Source organism: Oryzias latipes, chromosome 5, assembly GCF_053564925.1.
Source record: "Oryzias latipes strain Hd-rR chromosome 5, Olatipes_Hd-rR_3.1".
Lineage (NCBI taxonomy): Eukaryota > Metazoa > Chordata > Actinopteri > Beloniformes > Adrianichthyidae > Oryzias > Oryzias latipes.
In genome coordinates, this window is record NC_136241.1 from 34,815,043 (window position 1) to 34,830,932 (window position 15,890).

Genomic DNA, 15,890 nt, shown 5'->3' on the forward strand with positions numbered 1-15,890 from the left:
AAGTGTTTCTCACAAATGTGCACACTGTGTTTCACGAAAACATTTTAGGAATTCACAATAAATGTATCAGAAATACACAGTAGGTGCTTCACAAACGTGATTTTTAGTTACACATGTGATGTGAACTCACAGATCATTCAAACTGCAGAATGTGCATTCAAAATCCCGTTCTCGTTTGTGAATCTCCCCGTGTGTGTGAGAGATTTTTCTACGGTGAATATTGAGACTCATCTGACGGAGCGGGTCGACTAATCTCACCATTGGCTAGTGAATCTGTCAATCAAACTCATTGGCAAAGCAGGCGGGTTCGCTTTTAACCAATCGAATGGCCCCTTACACTCCTCACTTTCAAAGTGACGAGGGAGGGAGCTGTTCAGCACAGCAGTTGAAAGGACGCGGGCGGCAAACATGGCGGAGAGGTCTTCCGAACGGGAACAGTCTCAGCCCGTAAGTAATGCATTTATTTGATCATTCCCTCGTTGTACGTCCTGTAATGTTATTGAATACTAAGTTGAAGCGTTCTCCTTTGCCAAGTGACATGTGTGAATGCTTTATGAACACTGCAGCCGAGTCGTTTGCAGAGTACCCCCACCGCAAATTAGCTTAGCTTTGTTTTGCTTAGCCTGTGCAAGTTGTGGCTGCCTGTGAGTGTGAGTGAAGTTCAAGCCGGTGTCGGTTCAAGCTAGCGTCTATAGCCAATGATCTGTAGGTTTTTAACATGATTCATAAGGAACTAAGGGGAAAACATGCCGGATTTATAGCAGCAAAGAAAGTTTAATAAAAAGTATTGATTTAGAGACGGCGATTTGTTTAAACACTGATGCTATGCTATGCTAACTAGTTAGCTGTTCCGTGTGCTGCCTTTATGTAAACGCGATCCGGGTTAAAGTTAGACACAGCATTTTCACAACCCAGACTTTAAGACGGGGTGGACTGTGCAACAAAGTTAATTCATATGACATTCATGAAAACGGCATTTTTTAAATATAACAGACATGAATCCACTGTTGAATGAAAGAAGCCTCATTAAGTTTCTAACGTTAGAACCCGTATTCATTGTGATGACCAGCCCTGTGAGATTGTGTCAGAGTGACAGCCACTAAATTCCCCGTATCTTTACTTCCAATGACGTAATGACAAGAATCCCAAACATTATGTTTTTAGGCTGTTTTGTAGTCGATAAGTAGTCACAGAATGGGGGGATGGGAGAAACCAGCTGTCAACAGTGATTAGAGTAGAAGTTACTGTAAGTATTACACACAGGCTTCCTGTGATCAGTGTCTTGTCTCTGATTTTTTTTAAAGGTGTTCTTTACTACAAGCTCAAGTAATCATAGCAAGAGTGTTTTAAAAAATTCCCCTTTCATATATTTGAAAATTATCTAATTTAAGATCAGACAGCTAAATGATCTAATCCATGTTTGTTGTGTTTTTATTTATTCTCTAGGAATTACTGAAGCGTGACAGCGTGACAATCTTTTGTTCCTCGTGCCATCAGGCAATACAACTCTCTGGCAGGGCATCTTACAAGTAATTTCTTTTAATTTTACCCACTGATTTTCCAATTATTTACCTTTTTTTATCAATCTTTTTATTTTGAGATATTTCTATTTGTAATGCGTGTATGTTTGTGTTTTTTTTAAGAGGCCATTTTAAAAAAATTTTCTCAGGGATTATTAAATACCCTTCTATTCTATTTCATATTTTATCATCCTATTGTATTACTGTTTTACCTGTCAATTGAGAATTTAGCATTTTTGCCGCTGTAAACATCTGTCAGTTGAAAGTATTTGTACTTGTATTCCATAGATCTTGTACCTGAGAAGATGGCAGACAACAACTGTGCAGACACCCACTTGGCCTTCTTCAGTGACGCTGTGAACGTTTATGGCTTTCCTCTGAGGTATTCATGTCATTCATAAAGAAATATTTTATTCACATATCAGGCAGTATAAGTACTTGGTTATTTGTACAAAAATAAAATTACTTTTTTTAGACTCCTCTCCATAAACAAAGGCAACTCTAAAACTCTTTCCCCTCATAAACAACATTTTACCCCCCCTTAACAGTCTCTCTCACCTCATTTTTTCCCCAGTGATACATGTAACCCACTCCTGCAATTTTTTTAACCTAGAAATTCTACTTATTGGCATCATACATAAGAACATTACATTTTAAACTGATGTGTACCGTATTGGCGATGCATTTGTAATTATGTGTTTGAGACATGATTTTCATGTTATTGTCAGGGTGAGAGGAGATCACGGAGGAGAAAATGTGGGCATAGCCGAGTTAATGCTCACAGTACGTACAACTGACACAAACGGCTTCATTGTGGGAAAAGTGTACACACAATCAACGGTGAGTTGAACCTAGTTTTAGAAGCTTTAATATATACACAGGGCTCCAGACTGCGTCCATTTGGTCGCATTTTGCGACCAAAATTTGAGAGTGTGCGACTGAATTTTACACCCAGTCGCACATGTGCTACCAGTAAATTTGCCTCCCCCACCCTCCGTATTTTTTATACATTAAACATGAAAGGAGCACATCAATGATCAATGAAATGAGAGATGAAATCATCAATGAGACGCGAGCGCACACGCACGCAGGCAGACACACACACTCGCGCGAATACTCATGAGACTGGAGCACACGCGAGCACACACTCGCGTTTCATTGAGTGATGCCTGAGGCGGCCAATGCGTGTGAGAAGAATAGGGAAAGTCACTGCAAGTGGCTAAAATATGTGGAGGGGCGGGGCCTAGAGATAATCGAGCGCACGTAAACATCCGTGGGAAGGAAACGGAGAAAAATATCATCACAACCTGATATGTGCGTCTGAGCTATGAGCAAGCGAACTATTGATTCGTTCTTCCGACCTGCAGCTAGTGTACCAGTGACAGAGTGTACAGCAGGGCTCTCAAACTCGCATGAAATCGAAGCTGCAGCGAGACTGAAAGAGACCAGGAATTAGGAGTTGTCCTTAACATTCAATTTCGTTTTAATATGCCTCTCCCCCTAAGTATGATCTGTGATATTACATCTTTTATAATTATTTTAATGTTTTGTAATGGATGTAGCCTTTTTTTAATCAGTTGGTATTTTAAATTATTTTAATTGATCAGTGAACTACAAAAAACCCATCAGGACGCATGTCCCATAATGCATTGTTTTGTAGTCTGTAGGGCAGCTTTTAGTCAGTTCAATACTAAATTTCCAGCTGCATTCGCTCTGATTGGTGTCTTGCTCTCACCCCTTTCTCGTGATATTTTTGTTTTGATTGACAGGTGATGTTGGAGCAAAAACAAAAATATACGTCACACACCAGGTGATCTGTGCAGCGTTGCGTCCATCTGGGTGATCTCAAACACGCTTATTGTGCATCTTGGCTGAACCTATTTGGTGTCACCAACATGAATTTCCATCCTCTAATATTTACATACATTTAAGTTTTGTTTGAAACTGCTAAATTACGAAAGGTTACTACGGTAATCACTTGTTACTAAAAACTTTTTTTTATTCTAAATGTATGGTATTTTTTTTACTATTTTTACTTAGTTGTACTGTCGTGACAGCGATGGTGATGTCAGTTTACCTTCATGTTGCATCTTCAAAAGTGCAGAATAAAATATGACACTGAATTAGAAACAGCACATTGTAATTTCTGCATCTATTATTAAAGTATTTATTTGTAATACAGTGGAAATTAGTAGATTTGGTTAGAATGTTGATTTACGGTATGCGCCCCTAAATTTTCTGGTTGTGCCCCTAAAATTTTCAGTTAGGGGCCACTATGCTCCTAGTGAAAAAAGTTAGTCTGGAGCCCTGATACATAAAAGTGAATGATGTATTAAAAATAAATCTGACAATATAATATTTCTTTTTGCTTTTTTCCAAATACAGGATTGAGCTCTTCTGGTGTGATGTCTTCGTGAGTGTTACTGGTTTATATTACAACATCCTGCACTCTCCTGAGGACCAAGACTTGCTCAATATCAGTCACATCACGTATTCTGCTGCCATTACATTTTTCTACCACGCATTCAGGCCAGTTTGGATGTCTTTAGTGACGCGTGGGACACCCATCCAATCAGGACGGAGCAAAGCATGACACCAAATCAGCTGTGGCAGTTGGGCTTGACCCAGAACCCTGTTTCTGATCCCCGGGTAAATGCTTTATTTAATCTCACTGTACTGGACAACTGATTTGTGTGCAGTTTGACTAAAGTGGAAAGTATCAAGAAGAGTATCATGAAATCATAATGACTACAGTGAATTTTCATCGAAAATGAATGAAAAGGATTATTGTGTGGTGCAAACAATTTCCCTAAATTGTTTGTTTGTAGGAAGAATAGCCCATCTGCAAGTTCAAAATGCATCACAATGCATGGCCTTATGAGCCATCAGATGTACTAATCTCACTACTTTGTTAAGAGTCACTTATTTGCAAATTATAAACAGTTATGGAGATATGAGGTCTGCCTGCCAGCAACAATATAAGTTATTATTAGTCGGTCACTGTTCCTACATAATCTAAAACACAAAAAAAACAGTGCTGTTCATAAACAGTATCTTTTTTTTTTTTTTTTTTTTGTCAGGGTATGCTGGTTCCAGAGATTGAATGGGAGGAGAGTGGATCCATGACTGAACCTCATCCTGGGATCAATGTCCTGGTATGGGACAGTCCTCTTTTGGGTCCACAAATGTTGGAACTGCAAGACGACATCAACCCATTGTGGAATTCAGACCGTTTGGGAGTGGACCTACATCTTTACTGTCCCGTTTGTTTAGAACTTAATTTAGGCGACATAATTTCATACAGAAGAAGAGAGACTGAGGGGAGTAAGACAGAGTTCAGATCAATACTGCTGTATTGTTCAAGGGACTTCATTGTATGTAAGGATGTTATGAAAATTAGTTCCAGTTTAAATAAAATTCAAATCAGTAGAGATTCCACATTTGCTTAAATTTTGATGTTTTAATTTGTCCATGTTTTCTCTGAATTTTACTCTGCAATAAAGGGTGAATGTTTGCACTTTGTTGTTCTATGACCATCTTTTGTTGTTTAGTATTTAACCAGCTATAAAACCCAGAGAGATGAGGATCTTTTTTGCAAGGGTGACCTGGCCAAGAGGTGTATATGTATATGGTTACAATATAAAATCAATGACATTTGAGTTATTAAAAAAATAAAATTAAGGTCAAGCAAAGTGACTTCGGGCTGAGCAGGGGATGTGTATTGGGTATCTGTGATTGACAGTGAGATGAACTTGAGGTAATGTAGTCCCACTGCGTGGTACGGAGCAAAGTGATGCCAGTTTCTCCACAGAACCTACTGTGGAAGTTGAAGATTTTTCTCCTCCACCTTCATATGATCCAAACCGTGTCTGAGTGTTGAAATGACGCTAGCATGAAAGCTAAGAGAATAACGTACAAACAATCCCGAGTGAAACATTCATTTTAAATCTCATGACCAGTACAGAGTTCGATGGATTCTAAGACAACTGCATTCAACCACTGTTGCCTTGCTTCCAGGTCCACTGAAAAGTTGCACAAGCCAGTAATTTTTGACAACCGAAGGCAATAAACCGACAAGCCATGCTAAGGCTAACACGCTAACGACCGACTGGTACAGAATCAAATATGGGCGGGGCTTTTGCCACCCGCAGAAAGCGTAGAGAAAGTGTAAGGGGCCATTCGATTGGCTAAAAGCGAACCCGCCTGCTTTCCCGATGAGTTTGATTGACAGATTCACTAGCCAATGGTGAGATTAGTCGACCCGCTCCGTCAGATGAGTCTCAATATTCACCGTAGAAAAATCTCTCACACACACGAGGAGATTCACAAACGAGAACGGGATTTTGAATGCACAGTCTGCAATTCGAATGATCTGTGAGTTCACATCACATGTGTACCTAAAAATCATGTTTGTGAAGCACCTACTGTGTATTTCTGATACATTTATTGTGAATTTCTAAAATGTTTTTTGTGAAACACAGTGTGCACATTTGTGAGAAACACTTATTGTGCATTTGTAAAACATTTAGTGTGCATGTGTGAAACACAATCTGTGTGTTTGTGAAACACAGGGTGTGTATTTCCGAATTTATTTTTCACGTTTGCATAAAATGACATTTGTGAATCGGAGCGTGTGCATTTGTAAAACTGGTTGTGTGCATTTCTGATTATTGAGACTGAATTAACTCCATAACATCTGACCCCCAAAGAAGAGTCATTACAGCCGCAGTTTCATTACGAATTGACAAAACATAAAACATCACATTTAGATGAATAGCATTAAAGTGTGCGTGGAGTAGAAATTTAAACCAAAGTAACACCAGTAAAACCATGAAAAGAATGGAAGACATTTCTTTAACTGAGTTCCATAGAAGCTATGCTTTCAGTCACGTAAACAAGTGATCTCATTTTCTGAACTCCAGAGGCTGAGATTTGGCCGTGAGCTCTGAAAGGACTCTCCAGGACAGTCAGAGAGGCTGAATGAAGCCGATGGAGGAAACTTCTGCAGCTCTATGGAGTGATATTAATGCCACCAAGTTGATTCAGTTCAATTTTATTTGTGCTGCCCAAATTCACAACAACAGTCGTCTCGATGGGCTTCGTGAGAAAGTGAAACATAAAATCATATAAAGGATCATGAATACATAGAATTCAATAGGAAAATACTAAACTGAACTAACAAACAGACTAAACTAAACTGGACATCCCTGCCCTTAGACCCCCCCTCTGTAAGGAAAAACCAGATTCTGGAACAAACGAAGAAACCTCAGGGGTGTCCACATGAAGGAGGGACCCCCCACCCCAGGACGGACAGGCGATCTACCAAAACTCTTAGAGAAGAATTATCTTATCTAACCCTACAACTACACATTTAAAGTCCAACAGACGAGCTTCATCCGTTGCACACAAAACTTTCTAAATTGCAAATATATTTGCTTTCAAATACTTTTACTTTGCTTTCAAAAAAATTTTTTGTGGCGTGGCAGTTTTGTCACGCTCAACTGAAACTTACGAGAGCAAAATCAAAGATACGGAGAAAATAAGGAGATGAGACACAATCGCATCCGAAAGCGTCTGTGTTGCAAACGAAAAAATATTTTATGAAAGCAAAAAATATATATATTTGAAAAAACAAAAATTTTAAAGCAAAGAACAAATATTTAGCGTAAATATTTAATTAGTTTCATTTACAACTTAGAGAGTTGTGTGCAACATGCTGGCATAAATATCACTCCATACGCCTCATCTTGTCGGAAGTCGGCATAAAAAAACTGACAGATTAAAGAAAAGGTGTCTGTGCAGCCCCATCGTGCACAGTGGAAGTGGGTAAAGCAACAAACGCCTTTTGTTGAGCTGTGAAATTTGAACTTTCTATACGTATCACTGTGCTGCACTTGCTGCTGCATGAGCACGTAGAGAGGATGTTAATGAGCCGCTGTCACACGTAGGCGGCTGCTGCCTTTGAGGCAGCAGTCAGGATTCTCTCCACGTCCCCGTCTGTTTGCAGTTCGGAGGCTGTGATGTGCTGGCTGACTGCAGAGAGTTGCCCGTGGCCAGACAGGAGGGGACCAACTCAGTACTGGGGGTCCCCGCTGCGCCACGCTCCCCCCACCCCAGCAGAGCTCCGACTCAGCTCTACGACTTCCTCAGAGTTTCTCATCTGAAATGTCTAATGTCTAAATGTACGTCGAGGTACTCGGAGAGAAGGGCTGGCTGTTACAGGCCGTTAGTCACACCGCAGACAACATGGAAGGGGAGAGAGCAGCATATGTACGTGTTTACTATTGTGTGGGTGTTTGTGAGGGAGAGTCAGATGCAGCCCGCCCACTGCTCTCCCCTGCAATCTGCCACTAATGCACCCTGGGCAGTGTCAAAGTGGTTTGGGCGCCCGCTGCGCCACCTGTCACCTGGAGTCTCAAAGCGCACAACCAGTGCAGACACCAGAAGTCCAAGCGTGGGTAGATCACAAAACCTTTGCATTTGGCATCTTTTTCATTTAAAGACCCACTCTGAAGAAAAACTGTGCTTTTGGTGTTTGTTACATGTTCTTATAGCATTTTTCTGATGACAGAGGACATTTATAAAGAAAAACTTAAGATTAAAATTGCATTTCTGAGTATTTCTTTATTCAAATCGTTGTGAATCAGGAGCAGACGTTGGAAAAAAGATCCTACTTGGGATTTTTCTGTATTTGCCCCTCAGACAGATCCATGAAGGTCTTTGTTTTCCACGTCTGAGGTGGAATCTGGATCAGAACTGGACGGCTGGATTGCTACAATATTGCTGCTGTTTTTGTTGCACCGCTAACGTTGGGTTAAAGGTGCGAGGGGCTGTTATTGTTCTGGATGACGGGAGGGGAAGGAGGGGTTGCTCCGTGCGATTGGTCCCACCCACAACTCAGAGGCCAATTTCTAAAGAACTACTTCTGCTCAGCAGAAACTGCAGAAACTGTTTGGCTAAAAACGACATCATCAGAGTTAAGAGACAACTGTTAACGCTTAGAAAACGCATCAGAAGATGATCGGAGTGGGACTTTAAACTAAAGTGCTTAAAAACTGGTACCTGAAGCAGAAGATGGCACATTTCTGCGGGTTATCGTGACATAATGGCAGAGGTTGGGCAACAGGGCTCCCCTGAAAGGGGAGTTCTGGGACTCTTGTGAGCGTGACATCTGGCTCTGAGTAAGCAGATTGGCCCTGCAGGCCTGGTGTGACAGCCGACGAGGAAGCTGGGGGGTTACGTGGGGGAGCTGATCTGCTCAAGCTGTCACTTTAGCTTGGCTCGGCACAGTTCAGCTCACCCCGGCTCTGAAGAATCAGTCCCATTCTCGCGCCTGCCGCTGCCCTGCCGGCACCGAGCCAAGCCTTTGGTACGGTAGGTCGATCATCAGCCCACTCCGCCTCAGAGGGGCTCCGGCCTCTCCCTTGCAATCTTTCTCTCTGGGTGCCCCCCCCCCCTGCCGCCTGTTTCTCATGCGGCCGCCAACTGAAGCTGGCAAATGGGCTCCATTATAGTCAGCCATTATTTTCTATTCACAGCTCCCGAGCAGCCCTCTAAGCTACTCGTGCGCTCTCATCTTTGTTGTTGTGAGTAGGTGTTCAGTCGCTCAGTAATCCCTCCGCCCACCACGATTCTCCTCAACATTTCAAACTTTAAGTGTGACAAGGCTACTGCAGACGCTTCAGCCAGGGCAAAGAATTTCTGCAGAAACTGTTCTCTGCTCATCTTTGCATAAATGTACACGACTTAAATGCAAAATCCAGCAGACAAAGACGCGAAGGCTCCAAATTCATCTGTGCTCAGAACGAGAGGAGATCTGCTTTTACGTCTTCATGAAGGGAGAAGAAAGGTCAGATGATGCTAAATGGAGAAGTCTAAGGCATCGATCTATTATTTTACCAACAATCCAATCATCTTTCAATCTATTTTCAAAGCGTTCCCAGCAGCCTTTTAATTATAATAATCCATCCGTCCAGTTCTGATCCAGATTCCAGAATTGAGCAGATACAAAACAATCACAAATACGGTATTTGTTCGTCCGCTCCTGATTCACAAACATATGAATAAAGAAATACTCAGAAACGCAATTTTGAGCTGAAGTCTCTACATAAATGTCCACAAGATAATGTTAACAAACACCATTTTCATCAGGGTGGGGCCTTCCGTCACCCTAACCCACATTAAACATGACGGCGGCTTCCCTCCCAACCAAAGCATCCTAACTGACATGAACGGGTCACCAGGAGAATCTATATGAGCTCTGTCAGATGAAGCCTCGTTTGGATGAAGGCTCCAACAATCACAGATATGCTAAAGTGGACACCGTGAAAAAAAACAACAACAAAGCAGCAAGTCCAGTTCACAATTCATGACATGTTGTACCTGAGCTCATGAGATCTTTGCTGCTGGTAGGAACAGTGGTGTGAAATGAGCTTTAGTCCCAACTGCCCTCACGGGTGGGACTGAAGGCCTTAAACAAAGGAAACGCTCCACGACAGACGGAACACCGTTGTGCTGAGTCGACCACAGCGGATCGCCGCCATTGCAATGGGGTGACTTCAACGCCAAGGTTGGCAGTGACAACAGAGGATACGAAGAGGTTATGGGCCTGCAAGGACTTGGGGAAATGAACGAAAATGGTGAAATGTTTGCCGAATTCTGCGCGACTAGCTAGTAGTACTAGCAACTGCCCTTTCAGGTGGATACGCTGGTGATGGACCATACCACTTTATGCATCAAGTGTTGACGGCGAAGGTTCTCATTCATCCAAGTGGAGTTGTCTTGAAGTTGAGTGATAAGAAATAGACTTAAATTGTCCTCCTTGAAGCGCTTCGCCGCTTCTGCGAAACGCTTCAACGAAGACGATTTAAGTCCATTTCCTCGGACTCAACGTCAACTTCTTACTGGTGAATTTTTTTCTTCGTCAAGCATACTTTTTGTTATGCTAAAAAAACAAATACCATCAGAAACTGGCCAGGTAACGACTTGAATGTTCTAGGAGAAAAATACCAAAAGGTCATTTCTAAAATACTCATGCCGTGTTGTGTTGTTGCTAAGGATAAAACGCACGACTTCCAGCTGCTCTGGTCATGTGACCGTAGGAGCAGTTCAACATGCAGTGGGCTTGGGGGGGGGGGGGGGGGGTACAATCATTAAAGTAACTCACCTTATACTCAAAAAACCTAGAAATGACACACAACCTTTTATTCTATATATTAATTATTAATGGATTAAATGCTATTAATCCTTCAACCATTGTTTTCCTGTTTCCCTTTCTTTATTCTAGTATCTGCCTCCATGTTTTGCAGCTTAACTCCTACAATTCTTCATTTATTTTATCCATTCAACTCTTCAAATGTTCAGCTCTTTCATTTTTTTCCAGCTGTGACTTTTGCTCCTTCAAATCCTTGAACTATTCCAGATATTCCAGGATATCTGCCTCCATTGAAATACATGGGGACTCCTTGGTGCAGAGGTTCGCTGATTCGATACCCGGCAATGGCATGTTTTACAAACATTTTATTTTGTTATTATTGGGCTGTTTTCACTTCATTTATGCTCTACTTTCTTTATTTATTCATTTTTGTCAGTTATTAACCTTTAAGTTTCATTTTCATTCAGCAGTATAGCATTTAACCCTGCATTTTCTTCTGGAAATGCAGCTCCTTCTAGTTAGTAACTGATACTTTAGTAGAGTAGTCGATACCATTATTGGTGATGTACAGGTCTCTATATTTGATACTTTGGTATCAATACTCCCATCACTAGGATATGGGCTGTCTGCAGGTGAAAAAGTGCAAATTTGTTTGGGACCTGCAGGTGAAACCGCAGGAACTGTCTACGTTGACAGGTCGTAGTGAGCATGTTTGATTTGATTTGATTTGATTTGATTTGATTTATTTCAAGCATTGTAGTCAAAGCAATAAATAATTTACTAATATTTATCAAACTCGTTACAGAAATGTTGAAATGCATAGATTAAGAAGACAGAAAATAATCCTACGGGACTCACGTATCATGACACAAGGGGTCAGTACTCATACCGTACATCACAATTTACATTGCATCCTTATGAATACTTCACCATACACTTACCACATGCACGACAATGGTACGTTCCATTTTCATGACGTCACTTGAGCCTCAAGGCTCCCCTTACGATGAGGCTGCGCATCTACGACCCTAGACGGACCCGGACAAAGAACCCGAACACCCGACTAAGGCTTTTCAAAACTGAAGAGTATTATGGTCTGTGGATGTCACTTCATCATCTTCTGTCCTACTGCTCAGTAACATTTTTTGCAACAGCTGTCTAAACCTCAGCGACGCTTTACGATTCAATTACAGCCACATCTGTATGTAGAGTGGGACTCACTTGTCTGGCCTTCCAGGTACCTGCAGGCGTAAGCGACATTTGTTAGCGCACTGGATCTGTTCTTCTTTGATGCGGATAAGCCTCTGCAGAGCCAGACACCAGTCCTGAGCCACAGTGGTGTTCAGGTTCTTTGATGGAAAAAACACACACAGACACACACAATCAAAAAACACACAGACAGTTAAAAAAAAGAAATAGAGCTTTTCTCAACTGCAGAAAAACACCGGGTCATCTGGAACACAGTAAACCATATTTTGTCCACACAGACGGCAGCTGGAGAATCTATCTATTTGATATTCTAACTGAGAAACTAACATGCATCCTTTCAGACAAACTGCCGTTCATTATTCCAACCAATATTCTGCGAATAATCAACCACACAAGCTTTCTTTATTTCCTCAAATATAACACCAAGTTTATTTCAAGCCTTGCATGCATTTGCAGGAAAACTCAGACCCTCCAGTCAAACAGAATCAAATCAATTTTCTGCAGCGAATGAGCTGCACAGAAGTACTTTGTCTGTTTCTTTCAGCGGACAATATTAGAGCAGGGTGGAAAGTGAGTATCAGCTATTAAGGTCAGGCCGGTATCACTCCTCCTGAGGACAGCGTGCTCATTAAGTGCGGGGAGGCAAAGGTGCCACCATTAGCCTGAGAGGCTCCTGGGTGATTGCTGCAGTTTACCTGCGTGTCGCAGTGTGTAATGCATAATGGGCTGAAAGGGGATGCTGGAAAACTGTTGGGAGAGAATCTGATGCCGCCACACCGTTCTGCAGCACCTCCTCACGCGTCACGCCGCTTTTCTGCGAGTTCACAAAAAGGACGTTTCTTCATCCAATTAAAAATCAGTCCTAATGCTCATTTCCAGGAGGAGTTGAATGATTTTTGTTTCTTGTATCTGCCACACTAGTGGTAAAAATGCTTGTTGGGGTGGGTTTCCTTTTGATAGCAGCTCTAAAATCAAACCCAAAGAGCTCCTCGGTGATGGACGTGAACATAAAAGAGCGGCGGTTTGGGCTGCAGGAGCCTCCAGCTGACTATCCTTCAGATGCTTCATCCTTGTTTTGTGAATCACTGTGGTCTTGCAGATGTAAAGGCTGGCGCCCACCTGGTACGTTCCCTGCAGCGTGCCCACCAGCAGGGTCACCTCTTCCACAACTGAAAGGTCGTGTTGCAGCTCCTGCAGCTCCTGGTACAGCCGTGGAGGGCCCAGAAGAGTTTTCCCTAAGACAAAAAGGCAGACAGTCATACAATAAACTGTTTACCACCTGAATTTAGTGCTTTCTGATCCCATTTGAATGAGCGCAGTCGTTTTTTCTGTTTCCGTTTGTGTTGTGATGTTACAGCGGGAATGTTTAATGCAATACTTTATGGACTCAAACGACGCATTCTCTCTTTTTCCTTCTCATTTCTTCACCATTCCTCAGCTGGCTCTGGTGCAGCGGCTTCAAGGTCATGTTTGACCCTGGTTTAGAGGACCAAACCTATGACCTTCATGGCCTGATCCTTACAGTTTTCAGAAGTTTCATAAAACTCACATCTAACTTTATTCATAAAGCCCTTTTTATCCATTTGATACACAAAGTGCTTCACAGAATAAATTAAAAAAATCAAACTTCAAAAACATGAGAAACCATAAAAATACAAAACCTCCTCAACACCTGGCAACCACAGTTTAAAACATTAAATATATAAAGTCAACATGATGTGGTTTGATGCTGAAAACCTGGTTTGACGTCCCCACAACACATGACTTCGCCTCAGACAAACCCCAGAGGTAATCATATGATATTATTGTGGTTTATAACAGCTAAGGTGCACAGAAACATCTTCATCTGAAGCTAAAGAAGCCTGCAAACTGATGGAAACGTCTGGACAATGTAAAACACAGAAGTCTGATGATGATGGACAGCAACCCCTGTGATGGAAACAGAACATCTCATCGTCAAACGCCGTCCACGTGTCAAACCCTGCAGGGAGCATCGTTTAGGCCTTAAACTCAGGCGTCTCTCAACCATGAAGCAGCCGTTCAAGCACGACCCCACCGTGGTCCTCAGTCCTCCAGAGGAGGCGAGTCCAGACCAGGCCCAAACCCCAAACTGAGTGAGACGCTGTGGCGGCTTTCTGAGCGTTAACAGGAAAGTGCAGACTAAGTTACAGAGGCCAAAGAAGGATTTAGTAAAGATGGAAGAGTAAGAAACAACTGCCTTTGTAATCTGGCTGGGATTAGGTCAAGACGTGGATTACAGAAGAAGTGGGATTTCTTGGATCCATTAGATCCATCATATCTGATAAAGTCAAAGGTCATTTTCTCTACTGTCTGAGGGGAAGCTGAGGAGCAAAAGCTAAGATAAAAGGAAGAAAATTTCTTAAAACCAAATCTAGTAAAGAACAAGAAAAGCTCTGACATTAACTGAACAGCAGAGGCAAATTCAGCTAAAGGAAGTCCAAATGTACGGGAAAAAACACAAAAAAGGGCTACAAACGTTAAAATAGCTGCTTAGATTAATCCTCAGCTGGCAAAATAATATTTGAAGGATTACAGAACTAGTACGCTTTCAAAGAATAGCACATTAATGTGTGATAGACCTGAGTGATGGAAACATCTGGAAAGATGCTGGAACCATAGCGAGGAGCCGAAAGACAACAGAGAGAAAGGATGTTAAGGAACAACATTTTCTACCATTTATCAATCCAAACTACATATAAAAATGAATGTTATATCTTTAGGTAATGCAGTAAAAAAGGCTTTGAAACCGTGGAGATTAGGAAAAAGGAAAATCCTGTATTTCTTTTCCCTTATTTAGGGAACAGCTGGATAAATTGGCGGACCAGCTGGGCTGATGTGAGGAGGGAAAGCAGCAGCGCCGTCCTTCACCAAAGGAAACGTTCTTTGAAGCTCCGCTAGGAACAAACAAAGAGGCTGCATGAGAACGGATCGATCATCATTATTTTGTCAACTACACAGAATGAATTTATGAGAGGAAAAAGGAAAATGATGGAGAAACTGCGATTTGGAGCCATGATGCCCTTTGCTGGCCAAAAGGAAAGCAGGTGTCTCATTAGAGGCCGAATTCAGCATCGATTCTGCCGCCCTCCGCCATCAAAGTCTTTCTCTCGCCACTTCCAGGGATCAATAAGTGCGTTCCCAGCTCCCCCGGCCCACATATTCCCCGCTGCAAGCGCCACCAGGAGGGGCTGATTAAATGCTGCAGGAGGATTCTGCTGTCTCTGAACCGCCACCACAGACGGAGGACGAGCTGTTGGGCCGCGCACGTGCGCAAACGGCGTCCGAGTAAAACCATAGGAAGAACGGGAGGCAGGAGGGGGGGGGGGGCTGGACTGAGGCATCTTTTGGACTGGATTAGGACTGTCATCTCTACAAGGAAATGGATATATCTGAATGTGACGTGGAGTTCTGCATGCAGCGCTTCCCTGAGCGGTTTCCCGGGCCGCCGAGCCGGTCCAGCTGCTGGCCGCGGCCCATGAGGTGAATGTGCTGAGCTGTAATCCAGCATAATCCCGTTGGTGAGGCAGGATATGGTTTGCACACCCAAACATGACTATCTGCGCCGGCCGGCCGGCCGCCAGACACAGCTGTTTGCTGGAGAGGGGGGCCTGAACCCAGAGGGGTCCAGTCCTGCAGTCGGCCGCGGCGCCGGCGGCGCCAGCAGAGACAATGAGGCGCCCGCGCTTGGACCTGAAAACCCGGCTGATCCCCGTCCAAAGCCCACTGGTCCACTTCTGACAACAAAAGAAGCATTTGTGACAGCCGGTCATCTGGGAAGGAGCAGTAAAAGGAGGCGCGATGAGGATGAAAACAGGTAAGACAGCGAGCGACTGAACACCTGGCATGGCTGGCTCGCCGCTTGGCTCGCTGTGCTTTGGCGGGAACAGACAAGGAGGCCTGCAGCACAATGGAGGAGCACATAAAAAACCCTGTCCTCCCTGAAGGCACCACTGACAAAGCTGAAGTGATGCTCAAAGGTGGAGAGA

At 42.9% G+C, this 15,890-nt stretch overlaps 2 protein-coding genes across 16 annotated transcripts in view; one reads left to right on the forward strand and one right to left on the reverse strand.

Moving 5' to 3' along the window:
• Positions 1–15,890, reverse strand: part of arhgef10la (Rho guanine nucleotide exchange factor (GEF) 10-like a) — a 176,789-nt gene that overhangs the window by 97,570 nt on the left and 63,329 nt on the right. For all 11 annotated transcript variants that reach the window (XM_078947785.1, XM_023955304.2, XM_023955303.2 and 8 more), the window contains 2 exons: positions 13,003–13,118; positions 11,896–12,023 (listed from right to left, as the gene is read on the reverse strand). In XM_078947785.1, coding sequence (XP_078803911.1) covers positions 11,896–12,023; positions 13,003–13,118 — 244 coding nt within the window. The remainder of the gene's footprint in view (positions 1–11,895; positions 12,024–13,002; positions 13,119–15,890) is intronic.
• Positions 312–5,037, forward strand: LOC144992230 (uncharacterized). 5 transcript variants are annotated; one of them, XM_078947791.1, is made up of 8 exons: positions 312–447; positions 1,447–1,529; positions 1,809–1,902; positions 2,249–2,360; positions 3,290–3,330; positions 3,906–3,933; positions 4,050–4,169; positions 4,601–5,037. In XM_078947791.1, the coding sequence occupies exons 3-8, from the start codon at positions 1,826–1,828 to the stop codon at positions 4,967–4,969; spliced, it is 747 nt and encodes a 248-aa protein (XP_078803917.1). In that variant the 5' UTR covers positions 312–447; positions 1,447–1,529; positions 1,809–1,825; the 3' UTR covers positions 4,970–5,037. The 5 variants fall into 5 exon arrangements, 3 of the variants coding, with proteins under 3 accessions (XP_078803917.1, XP_078803918.1, XP_078803919.1); XM_078947792.1 differs by having other exon boundaries at positions 1,826–1,902; XM_078947793.1 differs by having other exon boundaries at positions 4,070–4,169; positions 4,601–4,809.